The sequence below is a fragment of the Mustela putorius genome, unplaced genomic scaffold (assembly GCF_011764305.1).
Source record: "Mustela putorius furo isolate JIRA1106 unplaced genomic scaffold, ASM1176430v1.1 tig00000095_pilon_pilon_pilon, whole genome shotgun sequence".
Classification (NCBI taxonomy): domain Eukaryota; kingdom Metazoa; phylum Chordata; class Mammalia; order Carnivora; family Mustelidae; genus Mustela; species Mustela putorius.
Window position 1 is genome coordinate 31,630,576 of NW_025421280.1, and position 21,340 is coordinate 31,651,915.

The following is a 21,340-nucleotide window of genomic DNA, read 5'->3' on the forward strand; positions in this document are numbered from 1 at the left end:
TCAGGCGCCCCCAACCTCGGCGGGGCCAGTCTGGGGACCCGCCTCTGACCCCCACCCCACCCCAGGCAGGTTCCTGGTCCCAGGCTTCGCTACCATAGAGGGTGGGGGATGGAGTGGGAAACTCAGGCCCCGCCCCCGAGGCCCTGTCAGTGATTCCAGGCTCTGTCCCACAAACCCGGGCCCCACCCCTGAGCTCTGACTCCGCCCCCAACATCCTGTACTTAGTTTCCAGGCTCCACCCCTGAGGCACTGTTTGTATGTAGTTTTCAGGCTTTGGCTTTGACTTTAGCTTCAGCGACAACCGTGTCCCAGTGCTTGGCTGTCCTCCTGGGGTCCAACTTTCATGCCCACAGTAGGACCCTGGGGTCCCCTCAGGCCCCACTCTTGCTGTCCCCAGCCTAAGCACAGAGTCCTGGCACTCCTGACAGATCCTCACCCGATTTCCAGTCCTGGTGGAGAGTGCAGTCCCTGCGCCTCTGACACCTGGCCCTGTCCAGGATGTGTTCAGAAAGCCCAGAAATGCAGCCTTCCAGCCGGGGAGCCAGGTGTCCTTGCGAGCTTGGACAGCCAGCAGCCCTTTAGGGACAGAGGCAGAGGAGCTGGCCCACCCCTGACCTTCTGTGTGCCCTTCCTCCCCTGCCAGGTGCAGCAGCTCCAGCAGGTGCCTGTCCCACACGTGTACTCCAGCCAAGTGCAGTATGTGGAGGGTGGTGATGCCAGCTACACGGCCAGTGCCATGTGAGTGGGCAGAGGGCTGGGGGAGGGGACGGGAGATGGAACCTTGGTCTGCCCAGGGCCCTGCTAGGACTTGTGTGTATGTGTGTGTGCGCACCGGAGTCCCAGCGCCAAGCGTGACAGGGGCTGGTGCTTCCCAAGGATAACCTACAGCTACCAGGCAGGGGGAAAGCGGAGGGGACCCTCACAGCTTCGGAAAGGCTGTCATTGATCTAATGATACCTGGTATCATTTAGGGCTTTGGAGTCAGATGGGCCAGGTTTTTAGAGAAGGAAAAAGAAAATTCCATTTTTACAAGACAGAATTTCTTAAGAGGGAGTGGGAAACAGTAAAGAGGAACTCTTCACGGCTGACCCCAACCCTGCTCCAAAGGGGGTGCTGTGACCAGTTTCTTTGTTTCCTCCCAGAGATACTCTGAGAATAGCAACTACCCCCTTTTTTGTGCAGAAACAGGCACAGTGTTCTGTCTCTTATTTCTTCTACCAGCGGTGTATCTTGACGCTCTTCCATGTTTCTCTGAGTAGCCCCCAGTCCCCCTGCCTAAACGGCTGCGTGGTGCTCCACTGTGCAGATGGAGCGTGAATGACGTGGCCAGTGCCCGCCCGGCCGACCCTCGGTGACCCCTGACCCCCGCTGCTGCACACACACATTGTAGCATGACCGGGTACCCCAGCGGGCGGATGCCATGCCTCAGGCCTGCCCTCGCACCAGCTCTGGCTCCCTCTTGCCCTGGATCCTCCGCCCACTACCTTCCCTCTCCTATCATCTGTAGTAATGATTCCAGGATTATAGTGATTGTTGTTTTAATTTTTGGAAGTTTCCATTGGTTTTCTTTACATTTGTCGTTGTTGTTTTCTTACATCCCCACCTTTGTCCTAAGTGGGGCTGATGCTAGGGATTTGCTCATAGAGCAACTTGGTCCCGGGGTCATGATGCTGTGGCAGATCCCAAGGGTCATAACCCTGGCACCTGAGTCATGGTCATGGTCATGGTCCATGGCATCCACCTACCTCATAGCTCTATTGATTTATTTCTGGTGCTGCCAGTCCCTTAGCCTTGCAGTTGCCCCCTAGGGCCTCCAGGGGTGTTAGAAGCAGAGCTGAGGCACAAGCCCTGGCCCTGCAGTACCACTCTGGCTTCTTCTGCCTCCCCTAGTAGCATCTGTGGTTTGCTTCTGTTCTTCTTCCCGCCGTGATTGGTACGTGTGATTGCACGTAGCCCCGCATTGCCATCAGATTCTTCTGCTGCGCGAAGTTGTTGGCAGCAGTGTGTCTCTGTCTGTCTCTCGCAGTGGATTTTTACTGGGTGCCCAGCCCTTCGGCAGCAGGTTCCCCGACCCCCGGCCAAAGCCACAGTCCCTGCACCTCTTTCCCTGGCTCTGTCCAGGCCGCATCCAGAGACGCACACATTCAGTCTGTCATTCAGCAGATAGCTACCAAAGTCGTATTTTTGGAGCATGTGTTGTGTGGGGGTGGGGGCTGGGCCGGGCTGGGCCAGGGGTGGGGTGGAGAGGGCACTTGATGGTGCCGCTTCAGGCCATGCGCTGTTGGTGCTGCTCAGTGCCATTTCAGTACGCGTGGACCGGGGTGCTTTTATCTTGGTGTCCATCAGGCTGGAGGCTCACCTCGGTGACCACGCCTTCTGTCATTCCCCACTAATCCCAACACCCCCTCCCTCTCCTCACTGCCCCCAGAGGCCTATAAGTCTCCTCCCCCTGCTTCCTTCGGGAGACTCCCAACAGTGCCTTCTGAGGCAGGCCCCACCTGGCCAGCCTTGCTTCCTTTTTGGATTTTTAACATTTAATGTTATTTTTAGTCACTAATATGTTAAGAGGGCTCGAAATCGAAACTGTGCCCCCACAGTGTCTTATGAGACACCTGCCACCCTCCATGGGCATGTAGATGGGGATACGAAATGGCCCTCGTCTCCCCCCTCTTCCAGAAACCTCATCCTTCCGTTTCCTCACCTCTTCCGTTCACCTGACAGAATTTTCTGGAGCTGCTTCTTCGGCAGGACCTTCCTCTTTCTCTCTCACCCATCCATAGGATCTCGTCACCTTTCTCTTAACATTCCTCCAAAGATGGACCCAGTTTTCCCACTCTTGCGACGACCTCAGCCTTGTGCCTGCATTCTCTGACCCAGGTCCTGGGACGGCTTGAGGACAAGGCTCCAGGTCACGATGTCACTGCCTCAAAGGGACATGCCTCTGCACACCAAAAGTCATCACTGAGTGGCTCCCCAGGGTGGCCACTGGATGCAGACATAGAAACCACCCCCCCTTCCCCAGCACCCCCTTCCTGCCTTGTTTACCACCTGGGCATGGCCCACCTTCTGCTGTGTCCTCGATTTACCTTCGTGCTTGCTTCTCTGGCTTCCGCACCACCACATCAGCCCCCAGGCAGGGCTTCCTCTGTCTTCCTCTGTTGGGTCTGCAGTGCCTAGAACAGTTTTCAGCATACAGTAGGTACGTGACTTTTTTTTTGTGGATTGACTGAAGCGTGTGGCCTGTTCCAAGTTACCTAGCCATTCTGTCTTGGCTTCTTCACATCTGACTCGTGGACTCCCATGCCAGGGGCCGCTTTGATGATTAAATGAGAAATTGTGCCCCTCCAAGCCCTCGGGGGTACCTGGTCTGGCACAGATGACTGTTGGCTGCACTGGGCTACTGCTCCTCGCTACCTTCCTGGGAGGGGTCTGCCCCACAGGAACCCCCCAACAGACCCCCCACCACCCAGCTCTGGCCCTCTGACTCCTCCCTCTGCTTCTCTCTCAGCCGCTCCAGTACCTACTCCTACCCAGAGACGCCGCTGTACACCCAGACAGCGGGCACCAGCTACTACGAAGCCGCGGGCACCACCGCCCAGGTCAGCACACCTGCCACCTCCCAGGCAGTGGCCAGCACCGGCTCCGTGCCCATGTACGTGTCCGGCACCCAGGTGGTCACCAGCTCCACCAGCAGCGGGGGTGGGGCCAGCAGTGGTGGCAGCAGCGGCAGCGGCGGCGGGGGAGGCAGTGGCGGTGGCGGGGGCGGTGGCAGCGGCGGCGGCGGCAGCGGCGGCGGCAGCGGAGCGGGAACCTATGTGATCCAGGGCGGCTACATGCTGGGCAGTGCCAGCCAGTCCTACTCCCACACCACCCGTGCCTCGCCAGCCACTGTAAGTGCCAAAACTCGGGGCCCAGCAGAGTCTGGCAGTGGGAAGAGGGGGGCTGTGGGCTGTGGTGGGGGGTGGGGGGAGCGGGTGGTAGGGGTGGGTGAGTGATCAGTCGCCACCATCAGCCACCGTAAGCGTTGCACCAGAGTTCTCAGATGCAGGTATTCTGGGATCAGATCCTTGCTGGGTAGCCCCAGACAAGTTACTCAGCCTCTCTGGGCCTCAGCTAATATGCATGAAGCTGTTAGAGCGGTGCCCCAAGAAGCGTTGTTTCCTGGGATTATAGCTGATGACAGGTATAGAGTAAGGGGAGGGAGAGGCAGGCCCCAGCATGGGGGGAGCTGCCCTGAGCAAGGTTCTTTGTCCATCTGGAAGGCAGTGAGATAACCTCTCTCCACCCAGACATGGGCTTATCTGGAGTCACTTGGGGGAGGGCCCCTCACTAGCTCTGTGACTATAGATAGTTCGGGGCCTGGTGGTCCCATGGCAGTCCTCGTCCTTTTGGACCTTGGGGTCTGGAGTGATTTTAACTAGGGCCCTTTGACATAGCAATGCATCCTGGACCACATAATTAAGACAGAAGCTTTCTCAGAAAGTGGGCAGACTCTTCCTTATACATCCATGTAGCCTGGCTTCTAGTCTCTCGTTTTAAGTGCTGGCTGTGACCCACCTAACTGATTTCATGACCCCGTAATGGGATCCCTTCTGGGTCCTTTCCCAAAGTTTGCAGACATGCTTCACAGAACAGTGCTGTCCTAGAGAACATTCTCCATTGATGGAAATATCCCCTCTGTGCTGTTCAGTACAGAGACCTCTGGAGTTTGTTTTTCTTTAAACTATTTTGATATAACTGTAGATTCATAGGAAGTTGCAAAAATAGTACAGGGAGATCCCTCTGGGCCCCGCCCCCCCCAGCTCTGTTACCCATCTAGTTATGTTTTTTGTAACTGCAGTACAGTATCCAACCAGGAAACTGGGCTTGGTACCGTGTGGGTGTCTACTTGTCTTTTTATCGCGGGTGTACGTTTGGGAAACCACCACTACGGTCAAGATGCAGAACTGTTCCATTGCCACAAAGATCGCTCTCCTGCTCCCCCTTCGATAGTAACCCCCGCTCTCCTCCCTCCCAGCATCCCTAACCCCCAGCAACCATGAATCTGTTTCCCATTTCTATAATGCTGTCATTCTGCGAACGTTCAGTGACTCATCCTCCATGTGACCTTTTGACATTGGCTTTTTCCACTCAGTATAAGTAAATTTAAATAGCCACATGTGATTGGTGGTGACTACATTGGACAGTGCAGCTCTAGAGAATTCCATGGGATTTAGTCCCCCCACCGTGATTATGATATCATGTCCCCTGCAGTGTGGCTGTCAGGATCACAATTGGAAATAGGTACCGAGAGCACTTCATAATGAGTACTCGAGAAACTGAAGTGATTCTTAGTGTTCTTCTGTCCCTGGTCCGGCCCCAGGTTCAGTGGCTCCTAGACAACTATGAGACGGCAGAGGGGGTGAGCCTGCCACGGAGCACCCTCTACTGCCACTACCTGCTGCACTGCCAGGAGCAGAAGCTGGAGCCCGTCAATGCCGCTTCCTTCGGCAAGCTCATCCGCTCTGTCTTCATGGGCCTGCGCACCCGACGGCTTGGCACCAGGTGGGCCACCCACCCCTACCCGAAGTTCTCCACAGCCACATTTACCACTCTCGTGCCCTCCTTCACTCTGCTCTAGCCCCACTGGCCCTTTCCTCTGATACCCACACACTCCTACCCCAGGGCCTTTGCACCCGCTGTACCTTCTCCTTCATGCGCTTTTCTCCATCTCGTTACTCAGATGCCCCCTGGCCTAACTAAAACAAAAGCCTTCCCACTCCCCGCCTCCCACCTCCCTGACACTCCCCACCATCCCCTTCCCCGCTTGCTTTTCATCCTTACTACGGAGCACCATCCCACATGCCTTTTGTGTTGCTTCTCTTGTGGCTGATCTGGCTTCCAGTGCTAAAATGCACATAACTTGAGGGTGCGGGCACCATACATGGTTGGTGCTTTAATCAGGGCCTTCAAGTCTGGATTCATGTAGGAGGGAACAAGGGGCCCTCTCCTGACCCCACACTTCCCTTCTCCTTCGCAACGCTTACACCTCCCTGGGGTGAGCCCTGCCCATCTCTTGGGTCCAGTTCCCTTCCCGGCTTACGTGTCACCTCATTCACTTACACGTGCATAACCCCTGGGCAGAGTACTGTGTGTCTCTGTGCCACAGTTTCTTCCTCTGTCCCCAGAGGGTGCCAGGAGCACCCTTCGTAGGACAGGGTTAAGGAGCGCGGGGATTTGTATATGCTAAGGGCTCAGAGCAGTGCCTGGCAATTTGTTGTAACTAGTCATCGTCAACAAGTACGTGCTGACTCCTGCCCCGTGCCAGGATCGGAGGTCGAGGAGTTCTCCAGACACTGGCCCTGTCTTCTCAGAACTCAGTTGGTACATGGGACCTCTCTTGGCACCCACAGTCCCTGTACTTCCCCAGCACGGCACCCCTGGCTCCGTGGAACATGGGTCTTTTCCCCAGGCCATTTGGCCAGGGGGAGACAGATGTGATGCGAAGGTCCCCGGTGGACAGCTGGAGGACCCCCAGCTCTCAGCCTCTGCCCAGCTCTCAGCCTCTGCCTCCCTCTCAGGGGCAACTCTAAATACCACTACTACGGCCTGCGCATCAAGGCCAGCTCGCCCCTGCTGCGGCTCATGGAGGACCAGCAGCACATGGCTATGCGGGGCCAGCCCTTCTCGCAGAAGCAAAGGTAGGAGGACGGGGCCAGCCCCTGGGCTGGTGGGCGGGGAAGGGCGTGCTGGCCTGTCTCAGTGCTCTAACCGCCCCTTCTCCAGGCTCAAGCCCATCCAGAAGATGGAGGGCATGACCAACGGTGTGGCTGTGGGGCCGCAGCAGGCCGCTGGGCTGTCTGACATCAGCGCCCAGGTCCAGCAGTACCAGCAGTTCCTGGGTGAGAGCGCTCTGGCCCATGGGGTGGGGTCTGGGCCAGGGTCTGGGCCAGGGTCTGGGGCCTCTGGAGAGAGTGGAGGTGGTTCGTCTGCCTTCCCGGGGCTGCCTCATTCCCCACTGCCCGTGGGGGACCCCCGCTTGGGAGGAAAGCTCTGATAACTTGATAAGACCCCAGGGAGAGGCATGAGGGGGGCAGGCAGGTGGGACGATGAAGGGCCTCACGGCGCCCCCTCCTGCCTCCAGATGCCGCGAGGAGTCTCCCTGATTTCTCAGAGCTTGACCTCCAGGGCAAAGTCCTCCCCGAGGGCGTTGGGCCTGGGGACATCAAGGCCTTCCAGGTCCTGTACCGGGAACACTGTGAGGTAGGGCAGCTGGGTGAGTGGGCATGGGCGAGGGAAAGCCATGCTGCCGCCCACCCCCATGTCCCTGAGCATCCAGCCTCCCCAACAGGCCATTGTCGACGTCATGGTGAACCTACAGTTCACCCTGGTGGAGACGCTGTGGAAAACCTTCTGGAGATACAACCTCAGCCAGCCCAACGAGGCACCTCCACTGGCTGTGTGAGTCCCTCGGTGGGAGCGGGGAGGAGGGAGAGAAGGGGGGGCCCGGTGAGAGTCAGCACCCAGGGGTGGCCAGAGCTCAGACATCAGGTGGAGGGGGGCATCTGCTTGATCCCTGGGGTGTGCGGGGTGCATGCAACCTTCCGACCCCTGCTCCAGGGCTTGTGTATCAGTCTGACAGCATGTGGAGTAGTGTCCCCCGCTAAGCTGTTTCCTCCCTGCAGTGGGTGCACGCCCGTGCCTCATGTGCAGGGTACAAGATCCCCAGCTGACCCCGGGGGCATCGGGGCCCGTGTCAGCCTGACCTCAGGGCTGGGGTGGCTGTCTACAGGCATGACGAGGCTGAGAAGCGGCTGCCCAAGGCCAGCCTGGTGCTCCTCTCCAAGTTTGAACCAGTGCTGCAGTGGACCAAGCACTGTGACAATGTGCTGTACCAGGGCCTGGTGGAGATCCTCATCCCGGACGTGCTGCGGCCCATCCCCAGTGAGTGCAGGACGGCTGCCCCACCACCGGCCCCATCCCCACGTGCCACGGTCCTGATGAGCCCCCGCTGCCACCCACAGGTGCCTTGACCCAAGCGATCCGGAACTTTGCCAAGAGCCTGGAGAGCTGGCTCACGCATGCCATGGTGAACATCCCTGAGGAGATGCTGCGTGTGAAGGTGAGGGTGTGAGGAGGGGGTCTGGGCACAGCCTCACAGGCGGGGGCTGAGCGGCCAGCCTGGGTGCTGGGCCCAGCTCCTGCCACCTGGCTGTGCAACTGTGGGCTGGGGGCCTCCCTCTCCTCGCCCTCATAGAGGCCCTAGGATTTGTCCCCATGCCTCTTCCCTCACAGTGATCTTCGGGTTATCGTCTTTACCCCCTTCTGAAACACAAACCCTTTGTGGTGTTTTTGTACACAAAACAGTATCTTAAAAAAATAAAAACCAAATGCAACTTGAAGTAATTCTCTTCAGGCAGTTTCAATAGGGGGGCGGGAAACATAAGGGAACAGAGTAGTGGCCCTCTTCGTCAGTGCTGCGTAATCACGAAGTATGCTGAAGTACTCTGACGTGAGGAATTAGATGGGCTGTGTCTGCTCTTGAGCAAAAAAATAAAAGGAAGAGAAGGGGGTTTTTATCGTCCTTAAAATGTTAATGAGGTTATACGGAACTGGGCCTTGAAGCATTGGCCCTGGGCGCACTGGACAGGGGTGAGGAGTGGGGAGGTGGGAAGAGTAGAAGCTGGAGCCAATGAAAAAATGAGCAAATGTATTCATTCATTTATTCAGCATGCATTTATTGAGTACCTGCAGTGTGCCAGCGTAGTTCTCAGTGCTGGGAGCACAGCAGTGACCAAGATGGACAACGTTCCACCCTCCCTAACCTGACATTCAAGGGAATAACAGTTCCAGCCCTTTCTAGGCAGTGTCTTCCGTGAATTTCTCGTGTCCTTTCATTAAAAATAATGACGCTGGTCAGACACATTATATTGATTTTTTTTTTTTTTTTTTGGTCCCTCACTTCGGGTGTCCACCCTAAATTTGAAAATCCCGACCCATTGATCCAACAAAAGCAACGACGTACATCCTCCCTTTGGGGAGAAAGAAAGGCTCAGAGAAGTTGCAGCGGCTGGGGTTAGGGGATGGGGGGGTTCTCACCAGTCCCAAGCACATCTGCCCCCCCCCCCCGCGCCCCGCAGGTGGCAGCAGCCGGCGCCTTTGCGCAGACGCTGCGACGCTACACGTCGCTCAATCACTTGGCGCAAGCAGCCCGCGCGGTGCTGCAGAACACGGCGCAGATCAACCAGATGCTGAGCGACCTCAACCGCGTGGACTTCGCCAACGTGCAAGTGAGCGCGGGACAGGGCCGGGGAGCGCGGGGCGGCGCGGCGGGGGCGGGGTGGGGGGGGCGGTGGCCGCTGAGCCACGGGCATTTGCCGCTGTCCTCCAGGAGCAGGCCTCGTGGGTGTGCCGCTGCGAGGACCGCGTGGTGCAGCGGCTGGAGCAGGACTTCAAGGTGACCCTGCAGCAGCAGAACTCACTGGAGCAGTGGGCGGCCTGGCTGGACGGCGTCGTGAGCCAGGTGCTTAAGCCCTACCAGGGCAGCACCGGCTTCCCCAAGGCCGCCAAGCTCTTCCTCCTCAAGTGGTCCTTCTACAGGTGCGCTCTGGCTCGGCCGGAGCCCGCGGGGAAGGGCGGGGTGGGAGGCCCCTCCTCCTGGGGGCGGGGTCTCGAGCCGGCTCCTCCTCTCCGAGGGCTAGCCAAAATGGGATGGGGAAAGAAGCCATTCCTCCTCGCGGAGTTTGGGACCAGGAAGATCCCGCTTCCTTGGAGCTCGGGTCCCTTTTCACCAGGGCAGGGGTCTGTTGGCAGTGGGCGGAGTGAGGACCCTGTGCTCTCACCGCGGGGTGGCATCGGGCCTGATGGCCTCCTCTCGGCCGCCCGCAGCTCCATGGTGATCCGGGACCTGACCCTGCGAAGCGCTGCCAGCTTTGGTTCTTTCCACCTCATCCGGCTGCTCTACGACGAGTACATGTACTACCTGATCGAGCATCGAGTGGCCCAGGCCAAGGGCGAGACCCCAATTGCGGTCATGGGCGAGGTGCGCGCGGCGGGGCGCAGAGGGCGCGGGCGGGGGACCCCTTGGCGGGACCCTCACCCCTTGTCTTGCCTCCTTGCAGTTCGCCAACCTGACCACCTCGCTGAACCCCCTAGACCCGGACAAAGGTAGGCGGGGCGGGGCGTGTCTCTGTCGTGGGGCCGAATCCCAGGAGCTGCAGACAGGGCGGTGGGGATGGAGGAGGCGCCGGCGGTGCTCTGGGGGCGCCGCCGCCCTGCGCTGAGTCGGGCCTCCTCTGTGTGCCCCAGACGAAGAGGAGGAGGAAGAGGAGGAGAGCGAGGATGAGCTGCCGCAGGACATCTCGCTGGCGGCCGGCGGCGAGTCGCCCGCTCTGGGCCCTGATGCCCTGGAGCCGCCTGCCAAGTTGGCACGGACAGACGCGCGTGGCCTCTTCGTGCAGGCGCTGCCCTCCAGCTAAGCCCGCGGCCTCCCCTGCCCCGCCCGCCCGCCCCCGCCGCCCATCCACGCCAGGGTCCCTCACAGCTTCTGTGGCTTTGCTGTCACCGGTCCAGCCTCGGGCGGGGAGGGGGCCTCCAAGACAGGGAAAGCTAGGGGGTCCCTGCCCCCAGTGGGGGCGGCACAATCACAGGGCCAGGCGGAGCCGCAGCTGCAAACTGACACACAAGACGTGCCTTAAGGAACCCGCCGCCGTGCCCAGGTGCCCCGTGGGACAGCCAGCTAGGCTCCTTGGCCCCGAAGGCCTCAGCATCTCCCTCCCCCAGCCCCACCCTCCCCTGTCCCAGGGGGCAGGCAGGCAGGCCCCCTCCCCTGTGGAACTGTTAACTTATTCAGCTCGCTGGCTTTGCACAGTCTGTCCCGGGCCCAACCCTGAGCCCCAGGTGGGCACAGGTGGGTATCACCTGGGGACCCCCACTGTCAGCAGCAGCCCCGGGACCCCTCCCCCCAGCAACCCCACCGCTCCCCACTCCTTGGTATAAGTGCAATTAAAGCCGTGGGTGTCGCATCTTTTCCAGAGCTGGGCCCTCCCTTGCCCCGCAGCCCTCAGGAGGGCACTGTCCAGCCTGGTTGGGGGGAGGGCGGCGGGGGGCACCGCCTCCAGCTTCCAAAGAGCAGCAGGCTGGGCTGGGGGTGGGAGCCCAGAGGGGCCTACTGCCAGCAGTGGGGCCCAGAAGTGCCCACGCCTGTCCCAGCCCCAGCTAGGGGCTCGGCTCCCAGATCCAAGACCCCAGCATCCCAGGCCACCCGCCTCTGGTTTGTAATGGAACCTCTGTGCTCCTTCTCTCCCGGGAGACTGTGCTTCTCCTCCGTGCAGTGCGACCCGCCCCCCACATGACTATTGTGCGATTTGTGAGCCGCCTGAGCGGAGTTGGTAACTTGTTGGTTTTTTTCCAACCATCATGGCCTTATCTGTTCCGGTTTTCTCAGTGTCTTCAACCTGTGAGATAGATGTTTATGGCAAAAAGCAAAAAAACAAAAAACAAAAAAAGACAAAAAAAGATCTGACCTATTGTATAGAAATCACTATTTTGTGTGCTCCGCGTGCTACAGCTTTTGGGGTGGCCCCCCAACTTCCCCTCCCCACTCCCTCGGGGCCCCCCCTCTCCTGGCCGTGAAAGTGTCCACGCGTGTGGTAGTCTAGTGTGCCGAGCTGTTTTCTACCTTTTTGTAGTCTTTCTTAAAACACAATAAATTCCGCTGTGGTATGTGGCTGCTGCTGACTCACGGGGCCTTGGGGCTGGGGACTCCAACTGGGCCCCGAGCGGCAGTAAAGGGAATTCAGGGAGGTTCAGAAATAAAACATTTATTACATGAAGAGGAACGAGGGGCAGAGGGAGGGGATGGCCACAAGGTCTGCCGCCACAAGTAGGGGGGAGGCTGAGGCAGGGGAAGGGGGGGTCCATTCGGCCTCCCTGGGGGGCAACGTCCACACCTGTAGCCAAGGAAAGGGGCAGATGCGCAGAGAGCAAGGACCTGTGCCCAGTGCGGGGTGAAGGTGGGCGCTTGAGGCTGGTGGGTCAGGGGGCTCCCTCCCTCTGCCCCTTCCCAACTTAAATAGGCATAAATAAGAAGCGTCCAGACTCTCAGGCCACCAGGGGCTGCCCCGCCCAGCTCCCTTCCCCGCAGCCTAACACGAGCGCTGGTCCGTCGGTCGGTCGGTCATCAGTCGGTCGGCCGGCCAGCCGGGGAGAGGCTGCCAGGAAGGCAACCGGCTCCCAGGCCGCGGAGGTAGTTGGAGTCAGTGTCCAGAGCGGCCGGGCCCTCACAGCACAATCCACGTGTATCGCTCACTGTCTGCCAGAACCTTCAGCGAGCACCCTGCAAGGAAGGGGCAGAAGGGAGCCATGAAGTCTACAGGCCCAGGCTGAGGGGAGGTGCCTGCCTCCTGCCCTGATGTGATTTGGGCCACAAGGTTCCAGAAGGCAATTACCCTGCTGAGTTCTGCCGGCCTCCCCCCAGCAGCTACCCAGTAGAGGTCTGCTGAATGAACGGACTGGCTGGGGGTCCCCAGGCGCCACAGCTGCCAGGTCCTCTGCGAGCCTGCCCTTCCCTCCCCTCACTCCATTCATGGCCAGTGGACTCCATTCAGGAACACAGAGGAATCCACACCTGTTCTAGACCTGACATGGTGCCAGAGGACCTCAGTCCTGACCGTCATCGGGTCCCAGGGCCCACCTTTGTGCAGCGCCTCGTTGGTCATCCTGTTGACATAGCGGCCGCTGCTCTCAGGCACCAGCCACTTCATGACCATGTCCACGCAGCTCTTGCGGTACGAGCTCCAGACACTGCCGCTGAGGGCAAGGGGGTGAGGGCTCTCATCACCCCGGTCGCCCACCCCGGTCCCTGGCCCCCGGCCCTGGCCCCAGCCCCACCTCACCTGGTCTGCCCCTTGACCTCAGTGAGGTCGCCAACACTGACTGTCACGAAGATGCCTGTGTTGAGGTCCCATGCCACCTTGAGGCTGGTGTGATAGGTCTTTGGTCTGCAGTGGGGTGGGGGGCAAAGGAGAAAGCGCTGGGACCCCGGCAACCCTGAGGGTCTGCTCTCTCCGGAGCAGTTACGGTGTGCCTGGTCCAAGTTTTGGGGGCAGGGAAAGTCGTCTCCATCCCCGCTTGCCCACCCCCACAGAAGAATCTGAGTGTGGCTTCCTGCTGGGCGGAGACGGGGGGCCACCTCTACTCCCACCGGCTCACCGGAGCTGGCCCTCCTCAGTTGGGGACGGGAATGCCAGGAGCAGCAGGCCAATGTTGATGAGGACTTGATTGGTTTCCGGGCAGACCTTGGTGGGGGCGGGGCGGGGACAACAGTGACAGCTATTGAGGTGACGCCCAGAATACAGAGTCCCTGGGCCCACCCTGTCCCCTCCCCAGGCCCACCTCCAGGATGACAATGTCATAGTCGCTGAAGGAACAAAACTGGTGGGCCCAGGTGGCGTCATGGCGGATGACCTCATTGATGACGTATTCAAAGTCCAGTGTGAGCTGCTCCACCGTCAGATACTGACCCTGTGGGTGGTGGGGAGGGGAGGGTTGCTGTAACTGCGACCCCAGCAGGCTCCCCAGGGGCTGCCCCTCGGCCTGCCTCCCACAGGCACCAACCTGGACGGCAGCCCGCTCCCGCATGGGCCGCAGGTTGCGGCCCCGGAGATCAGTCACCACAAAGGGCAAGGAGATCTTGTCATCCTCGAACTCTGAGGGCACAGGAATTGGGAGTAGGGGTGGGAGGGGGAACTTCCACGCCCAGCGCCCTGCCTGCTGCGTGGGTTCCTGACTCACCATCCTCCGGTTCTGTCCCTTCGCTGGACCCCAGCACATAATACAGCTTGGTGTAGTTGACGTAGCCCGGCTCTGGGGCCGGTGCTTCCGCCGCTGGGGGGCTATCTCGGGGTGCCACCTCCCCGCCTGGGGCCAGGGGCTCTGAGGGCAGACGGCAGCGGCTGCCCGAGGGCCCTGGGCAAGGGGGTGGCCGGGCTTCCTCCAAGGTCCCCCCCTTGGCCTCTCTGGCCCTGCGGAAGATGTCGGCCACAAACTCCTTGGCTTTGGCGATGGCAGGTGAGGGCTCGGGGGCCCCAGGGGGCCGGGCGGGAGCTGCTTCAGGGCAGGGGCTGGGGAGGGCAGGGGGCACCTCAGGGCTCTGGGGCCCAGGGGGGCTCGGGGGTGCTGGAGGGGAGGCGGTGTGGTCATACAGAATTTGGCAGAAGCTGCTCTCGCCTGAAACAAAAACAGAGGGAGGTAGGGGTGCTCAACAGTCGAGTTCAAGTTTAGGACACTGCCAACCTTCCTAACTGCCCTAGGGCTGCTTCTTAGAAATCCACCTTGAGGAGACCCTCCTAGAAGACTTACTTATATTGAAAGATCAGTCAGAAACACTCAGGAAAAAGGCCTTGTACACGCACGTGTGCACATAAATGACACTTTCATTCAGACTTCAATTTTGAGCATTTACCAAATGCCACACACTGAGGACACGAGTGGAAAGCCACACAAATCCCTGCCCCTGGGCGGCTGACAGTGACAAAAGCTAAAGATCACCGAAGTCTGAGTTTCCTACACAGCCATTCATTGTTCCCAAAGGGAGCTGACTGGCTTGGGCACTCAGCAGCCAAATCCCAGGCCTCTGTCGCTGTCCGCCTGACTAGGGACTGGCTCCCCTCTGGGAGCGTGAGCTCAGCATGGAGAACCCTGAAGCACAGAATGAGCAGCACCAGGACCTCTGCCTGCACCACCTCCGTAGGGCCCCCCACAATCAATCTTGAGCGGGGAGGCTGTGTCCTCCCAGTTCAGAGACTAGGGACCGAGGCTCAAGGAGAAACTTGTCCAAGGTCACGCTGCAGGACAGTACGAACCAATGCACTCCTGTCCACCAGCACGGAAAATGGCCTAGTCAAAACTCACTGTCCCTCTGTGTAAGTGGTAAGGTGTTAGACATGGGGGACAGTGGCCCCCTCACCCCCGAATGCGTACAGCTGAGTCCTTTCCCACGCGACCCTTCCTACAGGGAGCCACAGCCACAAGTCCAGGGGTATGGGTCTCAGCCAGCCCCGGCTTGTTGGGGGCTCACAGCCTGATGAGGGGCAGGGCCTTGCCCACAGTGGCAAAGGCGGCCAGGGGCAGGAGGCCCCTGGATGGGCCCAGAAACAAGGCGCCCTGGCTCTTGCTGATGTGTGCACTCCGTTTTATACATTTAATTCTCTCTTCATATCCACTCCCCTCCCCCTCCCAGGGGAAACCATTATCATGTAGTTAGTGGGTGTCTTCTCATTTGACTGCGTTCTTGCAAAATCAAAACATATTTTTAATTTATATGTGAGTGGTATCATTATCCGGTTATAGGTCTCCCTTCGTTTCGTCTGCACTCAAGCACATCTTTAAAGCATGCTCCATGGTCACGCGTGCTGGGGCACCCACTGAAACTGCTCATCCAAGAGAACATCTGCCTTGTCTGACCTCCCTGAGCCCCAGGGATGGAGCTCGCAGCCCGCAAAGCCTTGGACGTGGTCAGGCACAGGACCGCTCACATGTGCGGCCCTGAGAGAGCGGTGGTGGGGGAGGGAGCGAACATCCCCACCAGCCCGTACCACTGTCCAGCTTCTTAACTTCAGCCACTCTGTCAAGGGACATCACCTTGTGATCTCCAAAAATTGGAAATTTTTGGAGAGAGCACTGTGCCATCCAGCATGGTAGCCGCGACCACATGTGGCTTTTTGAACTCAACTAAAATGAACTGAAATTAAAAACTCAGTTCCTCGGTCACACGAGCCACTTTCAGTGGCTATTAGTGGCAGCTGTTGCAGATATAGACCTGGCAGATATAGACCAGACCATCCCAGCCCTGTGCTAAGTTCTAGAGAACAGCGCTGGGGTGGAGCATAGCTAGCTTGGGAGTCCATATCCCTGCTTTCCAGCTGAGTTACCTTGGACAAGGGACTTCACTTCTGAAGATCTCATTTGGGATCAGGGGACTGGGGGCTTGGAGGATTCCAGAGGGCACCAGGCCCGTCCTCAGACCCAGGGGCCTACCTGCCGAGTGGACGGAGACGGCGCAGGCCACCAGGGAGTAGCTGGTGTTGAGCAGCACCACCTGGTCCTTCTTGAGCTGGAAGGCGGGCTGGAAGGTGGGGAAGGGGTAGACCACCTGGTACTTCGTGTGCAGTATGAAGCCGTGCCGCAGGCACTGTGCGCTCGGGTCGCCTGCAGCAATACACGCACTGCGGGCTCACGCGTGGCCTCGGGGCAGGGAGGCAGCCCGCACCCCGAGGCCCCCAGCCGCTCACCTGGATGGGCCCGGCTGGCTTCCCGGCAGGCGGCACAGCGGCCTGGCGGTGGTACCGCCACGGTGCTGATGTAGATGTCTCTGTGGTTCTCGTCACTCATCATCATCATGTTCATGAGCATCCCGTTGGCTGAGCGGGTGCTGGGGGCCGGCATGCCTTCAGCAACCTGGCCCACGCACCGCCCTCCCCGGGTCCCCAGGCCTCCCATGTCCCCAAGTCTTACTTGAACCCAAAGACGATGACCTTGGAGGCGTCACTGGGCCACTCACACACGGTCAGGTACAGGTCGCTATAGATCTCCTCATCCTGGAAGAGCCGCACCTGCCGGACCTGAGCAGCACGTTCAGGGTCGGTATAGGGTGAGAGCAAGTAGGGTGGGGGTACGTAGGGGACCGAGGATGCACAATGCTGGGCAGGAATTGGAGCTGGAGCTGAGCTGGCAGGAGCAACCTTTTGGGTGGGGGGGGTGGCTCGACCCAGGGAGTCCCAAGCAGCTCCTACACCACACCCCTCTGCCTTCCTGAGGACAGGCTGGGGAGGCTCCCCTTAGGAGGAGGGGAAACAGGGAAGCTGGCCTGGCACAGGAGGAAGCTGAGGAGAGAGCCCAGCCCCAAGAAAGGGGACTCTGCCAGACACATCAGATCCACGCCCTATCCACCCCGAAACCTGTTCACCTTTCCGAGCTCATGTGTAAACTGGGGTAACAGCACTCACCTCCTGGGGGAGGGGGGTTCAAGGAGTCAAAGTCAGGGTTAAGTGCACAGACTAGCAAAGCTACCAGGTCCCACCTGGCCTAAGCCTGCTGTGTGCTTCTTAGGCTGAGTCGAACCACACGCAAGTGCCACCACCTACCCACTTTCAACTATAAAAACGGCGGCTGCACCTGGTTTGACCTAAGGCACGGAATACTGACAGTGACCCTTGGAGTAGAATTTCTCCACTTTACAGACAAGGACTGTGAGGCTCGGGGGATGCTGTGATCTGCTGGTCACGTTGCTGGAAGGGATAGCCCAGCCCTGGGCCCGGCCCTACCAGCTTGAGCTTGCTGTGGACGTTGAACTCCCACCAGTACAGATGATAGATGTAGAAGGAGAAGTCATCATCCCCACTGCTGCTGGTATATGAAAGAACATAACGGCCGCACTTGGAAAAGCCCAGGAAGATGTGTCTGTGGGGGCAGGCAAAACAGCCAGGTCAAAACCGACCTACCACCCTGCCCAGCCACCCCCCACCAACCCCCACCCCATCCCAGCCTCACGCAGCCTCACCCTGCGTAGAGAAAGTCCTCATCCACAATGTTCTTGAGGGAGACGCAGACCCTGGGCGGCAGCTTCCGGAAGAGGCGAGGGGAGAGCTGCCCACTGATCTGGGAAAGGGGTGGCCCTGGCTCTTGAGGCACCATCACGCCCCAGTCCCCTCACCTAAAGCAGAGTAGCACCCCCAGGGTCTAGCCCAGACACACAGGCCCACTTCCCAACAACCATGACGGTCAAGAGCAATCCAAGCTCTGGAAGGTGGGAATAGCTGGGGAAGATGGATCAACTGGGCCTCACTTGAGCCTCCCCTTCCACCAGGGACCCATGCCCTGGGCCTCACTTGAGCGTCCCCTTACACTAGGGACCCATGACACCCTCCCAGTCCCATATCTCTTCAACCTCAGAGCCCCTCTTGCCCAAGCACCCAGGTTCTAAGGACCGGCACTGTCATTAACCCCCACCCCCAGGAAGGTTTCCCATTCACCCTTGGCCACAGTGTGCCACTGGCTGCCTTCCTGAAGGCTTCTTCATGGTACACTGAGCTGTAGGTGTCCTTGGCCACTAAGGAGGCTTGACCAACTGAACTCACCAGTCCCTAACCCATTAGCCTACACACACAGTGCTCAGGACCTTTGAGAGGGCCCTGGCCTCACCTGGGGACCTACTGAGGCAGAAGAGGGGCTAACCAGTGACCTTCCAATTCCTGCCCAATTCCCCCTTCTCACTTAACCTAGCCACCTTCTAACCATCTCCCTCATCCCAAAAACTTCAAGGAGGGGACAGGCAGGCACAAGCTGTGTAGTAGGGGATCAGAGCACCCTGAGTCCTACAGCCCAGTCTGAGTGAGACACTTGGCCTTACCCTCAAGAGTACTGATGGGAAAGAGACCTATCTGGCGAGCTCCCTAGCAGATGAGGGAGAAAGCCCACTCCTCAAGGGGATGCCAGTCTTATGGAACAGCTCTGTTGGTGAAGCCCAGGCTGACCGGGGAGACACAATCCCTGTCCCAGGAGCTTCCAAGCTAAGGGTGGAGCCACAGCCCAACCCGGGAACAACCAGGCTGAAGGCGGAGACAGTCCCTGCCCCAGAATCTCGTCAAAAGGAGGAGACACAGCACTGCCTTCACAGAGTTCCCAGACTAATGGAGAAGGCACTTTCCCTATCCACGGGAATGTAGTTCTGCCCAGGTTGCTGCTGACCTGACAGCAGATTCACATGTCTGCCCTCCCAGAGCACCCCAAAGGATGTGGGAGAGACATGCTGGCACGTTGTGAGTTTACTGTCTGATGGAGAAGACAGAGCGGTGCTCAGGGAGCTCCCAGTCTGAGGGGGAAGACCAGGCTTTCTCCAAGGAGGTCGCTCCCATTCAGTGGGGGAGGCAGACACAGGTACAGGAATTCCCTGCTCCCGTGCGGTCGGAGCCGGGACAGAGAGAGGAACAGCAGGCAGAGGAAGCCCAAAGCCGGTCGCAGGGGCTCCGCCACGGGGGTGGGAAAGCTCCATAACGGAGGGGCCATGGGAGCAGGGTTTTGAAAAATGAGTCTGACCCTGGATCGCCCCCTTCCTCCTTATTCCTCCAGCGACCTCCCTCTCTCCAAGCCCTTTCTCAGCCACCACACCAGCCTTTCCATCAGAGCCCCCTCCCCCGGAATCCGCCCCCAGTCCTCTCCATCCAAACCCCCGTCCCAGCCCCCTCCATCCAAGCCCTCTCCCCCGGGCCCCGCCCAGCCCCCTTCCTCCGAGCCCCCTCCCCCGGGGCTCCGCCCCCAACCCCTCACCCCGCGAACGCCTCCTTCCCTCCGCCTCCCTCGTCCCTTCTCCCCACCCTCCGGCGCGCTCCTCCAAGACTCCAGGCCTTACCTTGACCCGCTCCAGCTGCTTGAGGACGTGCTCCCGCCGCCGCCCTGCTGCCCGCTTCCCCCCGGCGCCCCCGGGGCCGCCGCCGCCGCTCCCGGCCCCGCTGTTCCGCTCCGATTTCGAGCTGGGCGCCATTTTCACCCCCTCCCTCCACTTCCGGAGCAACCGGCCTTTTTGTCCCACCCCCGCCGCCTCCTCATTGGCCCTTTCTCGGCATTGCGGCCGGTCGGTTGGGTGAAAGCCCGCATTCGGGGCCTCTTCCCGCTAGGCCTGTCCATCATAGCCACCTCGGCCCTTGATTGGCTGAGATGATACAAACCCTGTGGTTCGCCGCCGTATTCCCGCCTTTCCGCAAGGACGCACCCGTCAAGAGGCCCGGTTTGCACCCCTTGCCGAGGCGACTTTGACCGGATAGGCGAAGGCCCCTATCCCTCTCGGCGGCGTCACGCCCCACTGTGGCTGGTGGGTTTCCATGGAGACCGCGGGCGGTCCAGGCCCGTGGGCGGGGCGATGAGAGCCTGTGGTCCAGACCCGGCCGGAGTCCCCACAGCGCCCTATCCAGATGCGAAGAGGCCTGGCGACTATCCTGGGGCCATCACAGGCCGGGCCAGGCCAAGGAAAGGGATTTGCAAAAAAAAAAAAAAAAGATGAGAGTTGATGAAAACATCTTTTCAGATGGGCGGGGGCAGCGATGATGTTAACAATAGCATCGATGGCTTCTAGAGCACTAACCATGTGCTAGACATGGTTCTGAGCTTACAACAATTCTATGCAGTAGGTCATTGTTGTGCCCATTTTACAGATGACAGTAATAATTGTTGAATGTCTGTTAGAAGTATCATCTTTTTGTGGCGTTTGCTCATTTAATCTTCGCAACAGTTTTGCAGATAGGTCCTTTTATTATTATAAATAATACATTTATAAATAATAATCTATTACTCCAAGGGTCATTTCATTCTCATGAAACTGAGGCTTACAGCGTAGTGCTCCCGAGTACCTGACATGCATATACCTCAGTTGTAACTATAATCAGGGAAGAAGTGAATGGATCTCAGACTTCTCATTTGTCCAGCCTCATGCATTCATTTAGTCAACAAATATTTATTGAGTGCCTACTATATTCTAGAGCTGGGGAACAAGACAGGTGATAAAGAAGGAAATGGATTTTTGGTTATCTAATTCCAGGTAGGATTAGAAATCAAAGGGAAGGAAGAAGGCTGCTCAGGGCAGTCATAGAGGGGCCCTGTGCAGGTGAGGAAGAGGAATATTCCAACAAAGAGAAAGCCTTCAGAGGAATGAGGGTGACATGACTGAGAGACCACAGAAAGTCCAGTTTGGGCCAAAGCAGGAATGAACAAGGGAAAAAATAAGCAAGGAAAACACAAGGACAGGAAAGCAGGCAGGGAGTGTTGGTAAGCAAGATAGCTGGATTTTACTCCTAAGCATAAAGGGAAGTCTCTGGAAGGTTTTTAGTATATGATGGAATCTGCTGGGAGATTTAAAAGATTGTGATCCATGGAGTATCTCACTGGCTCAATGGGTAGAACATGCAGCCCTTGATCTCAGGGCCTGGAGGTCATGCCCCATGTGGGATGAAGAGATTAAAAAAAAAAAAAAACTAATAATGAAAGATCATCGTGATCCAAAGAAATAAATACCAATGAATCCATACTGGTATAAATAAATGATTGAATAAAAAATGGGGGGAAAGAGATGACCCTTCCATATAGAACATGTTCAATTAATAAGTATAGAAGGAATGAGGGAATTTAAAAAATCATTATCAGGCGGACATCACAGATATAATTGCAGCAGTCAAAATCTACCAATGAGTGTTAAAATTAGTGAATGAAACTTCAAGGAGGAAACATGACATTCGCCTACCCTAAAAGTATGTCTCCTAAAATATTTATTTGCTGGGTTTTTAAAAATATATGTCCACAGGGGCACCTGGGT

At 58.4% G+C, this 21,340-nt stretch overlaps 2 protein-coding genes across 5 annotated transcripts in view; one reads left to right on the plus strand and one right to left on the minus strand.

Annotated features, from left to right (window-relative positions):
* The window catches only part of RFX1 (regulatory factor X1), a 30,361-nt gene extending 18,658 nt beyond the window's left edge, over nt 1–11,703 (plus strand). For all 4 annotated transcript variants that reach the window (XM_045083090.1, XM_045083091.1, XM_045083098.1 and 1 more), the window contains 14 exons: nt 644–738; nt 3,509–3,890; nt 5,363–5,544; nt 6,561–6,680; nt 6,766–6,881; nt 7,124–7,242; nt 7,331–7,440; nt 7,772–7,923; nt 8,004–8,101; nt 9,120–9,269; nt 9,371–9,579; nt 9,868–10,021; nt 10,101–10,146; nt 10,288–11,703. In XM_045083090.1, the coding sequence (XP_044939025.1) occupies nt 644–738; nt 3,509–3,890; nt 5,363–5,544; nt 6,561–6,680; nt 6,766–6,881; nt 7,124–7,242; nt 7,331–7,440; nt 7,772–7,923; nt 8,004–8,101; nt 9,120–9,269; nt 9,371–9,579; nt 9,868–10,021; nt 10,101–10,146; nt 10,288–10,457 (2,103 nt within the window). In that variant the 3' untranslated portion in view covers nt 10,458–11,703. The remainder of the gene's footprint in view (nt 1–643; nt 739–3,508; nt 3,891–5,362; nt 5,545–6,560; nt 6,681–6,765; nt 6,882–7,123; nt 7,243–7,330; nt 7,441–7,771; nt 7,924–8,003; nt 8,102–9,119; nt 9,270–9,370; nt 9,580–9,867; nt 10,022–10,100; nt 10,147–10,287) is intronic.
* Nucleotides 11,704–11,785: 82 nt separating this feature from the next.
* Nucleotides 11,786–19,563, minus strand: DCAF15 (DDB1 and CUL4 associated factor 15). The gene is made up of 13 exons (XM_004748265.3): nt 19,388–19,563; nt 17,540–17,637; nt 17,304–17,439; nt 16,495–16,601; nt 16,272–16,411; nt 16,018–16,188; nt 13,774–14,208; nt 13,597–13,688; nt 13,375–13,503; nt 13,192–13,277; nt 12,876–12,980; nt 12,674–12,789; nt 11,786–12,316 (listed from the first exon to the last, which is right to left on the minus strand). Exons 1-13 carry the CDS (start codon nt 19,517–19,519, stop codon nt 12,261–12,263), a joined length of 1,803 nt encoding a protein of 600 aa, XP_004748322.1. The 5' UTR covers nt 19,520–19,563; the 3' UTR covers nt 11,786–12,260.
* Nucleotides 19,564–21,340: the final 1,777 nt, after the last annotated feature.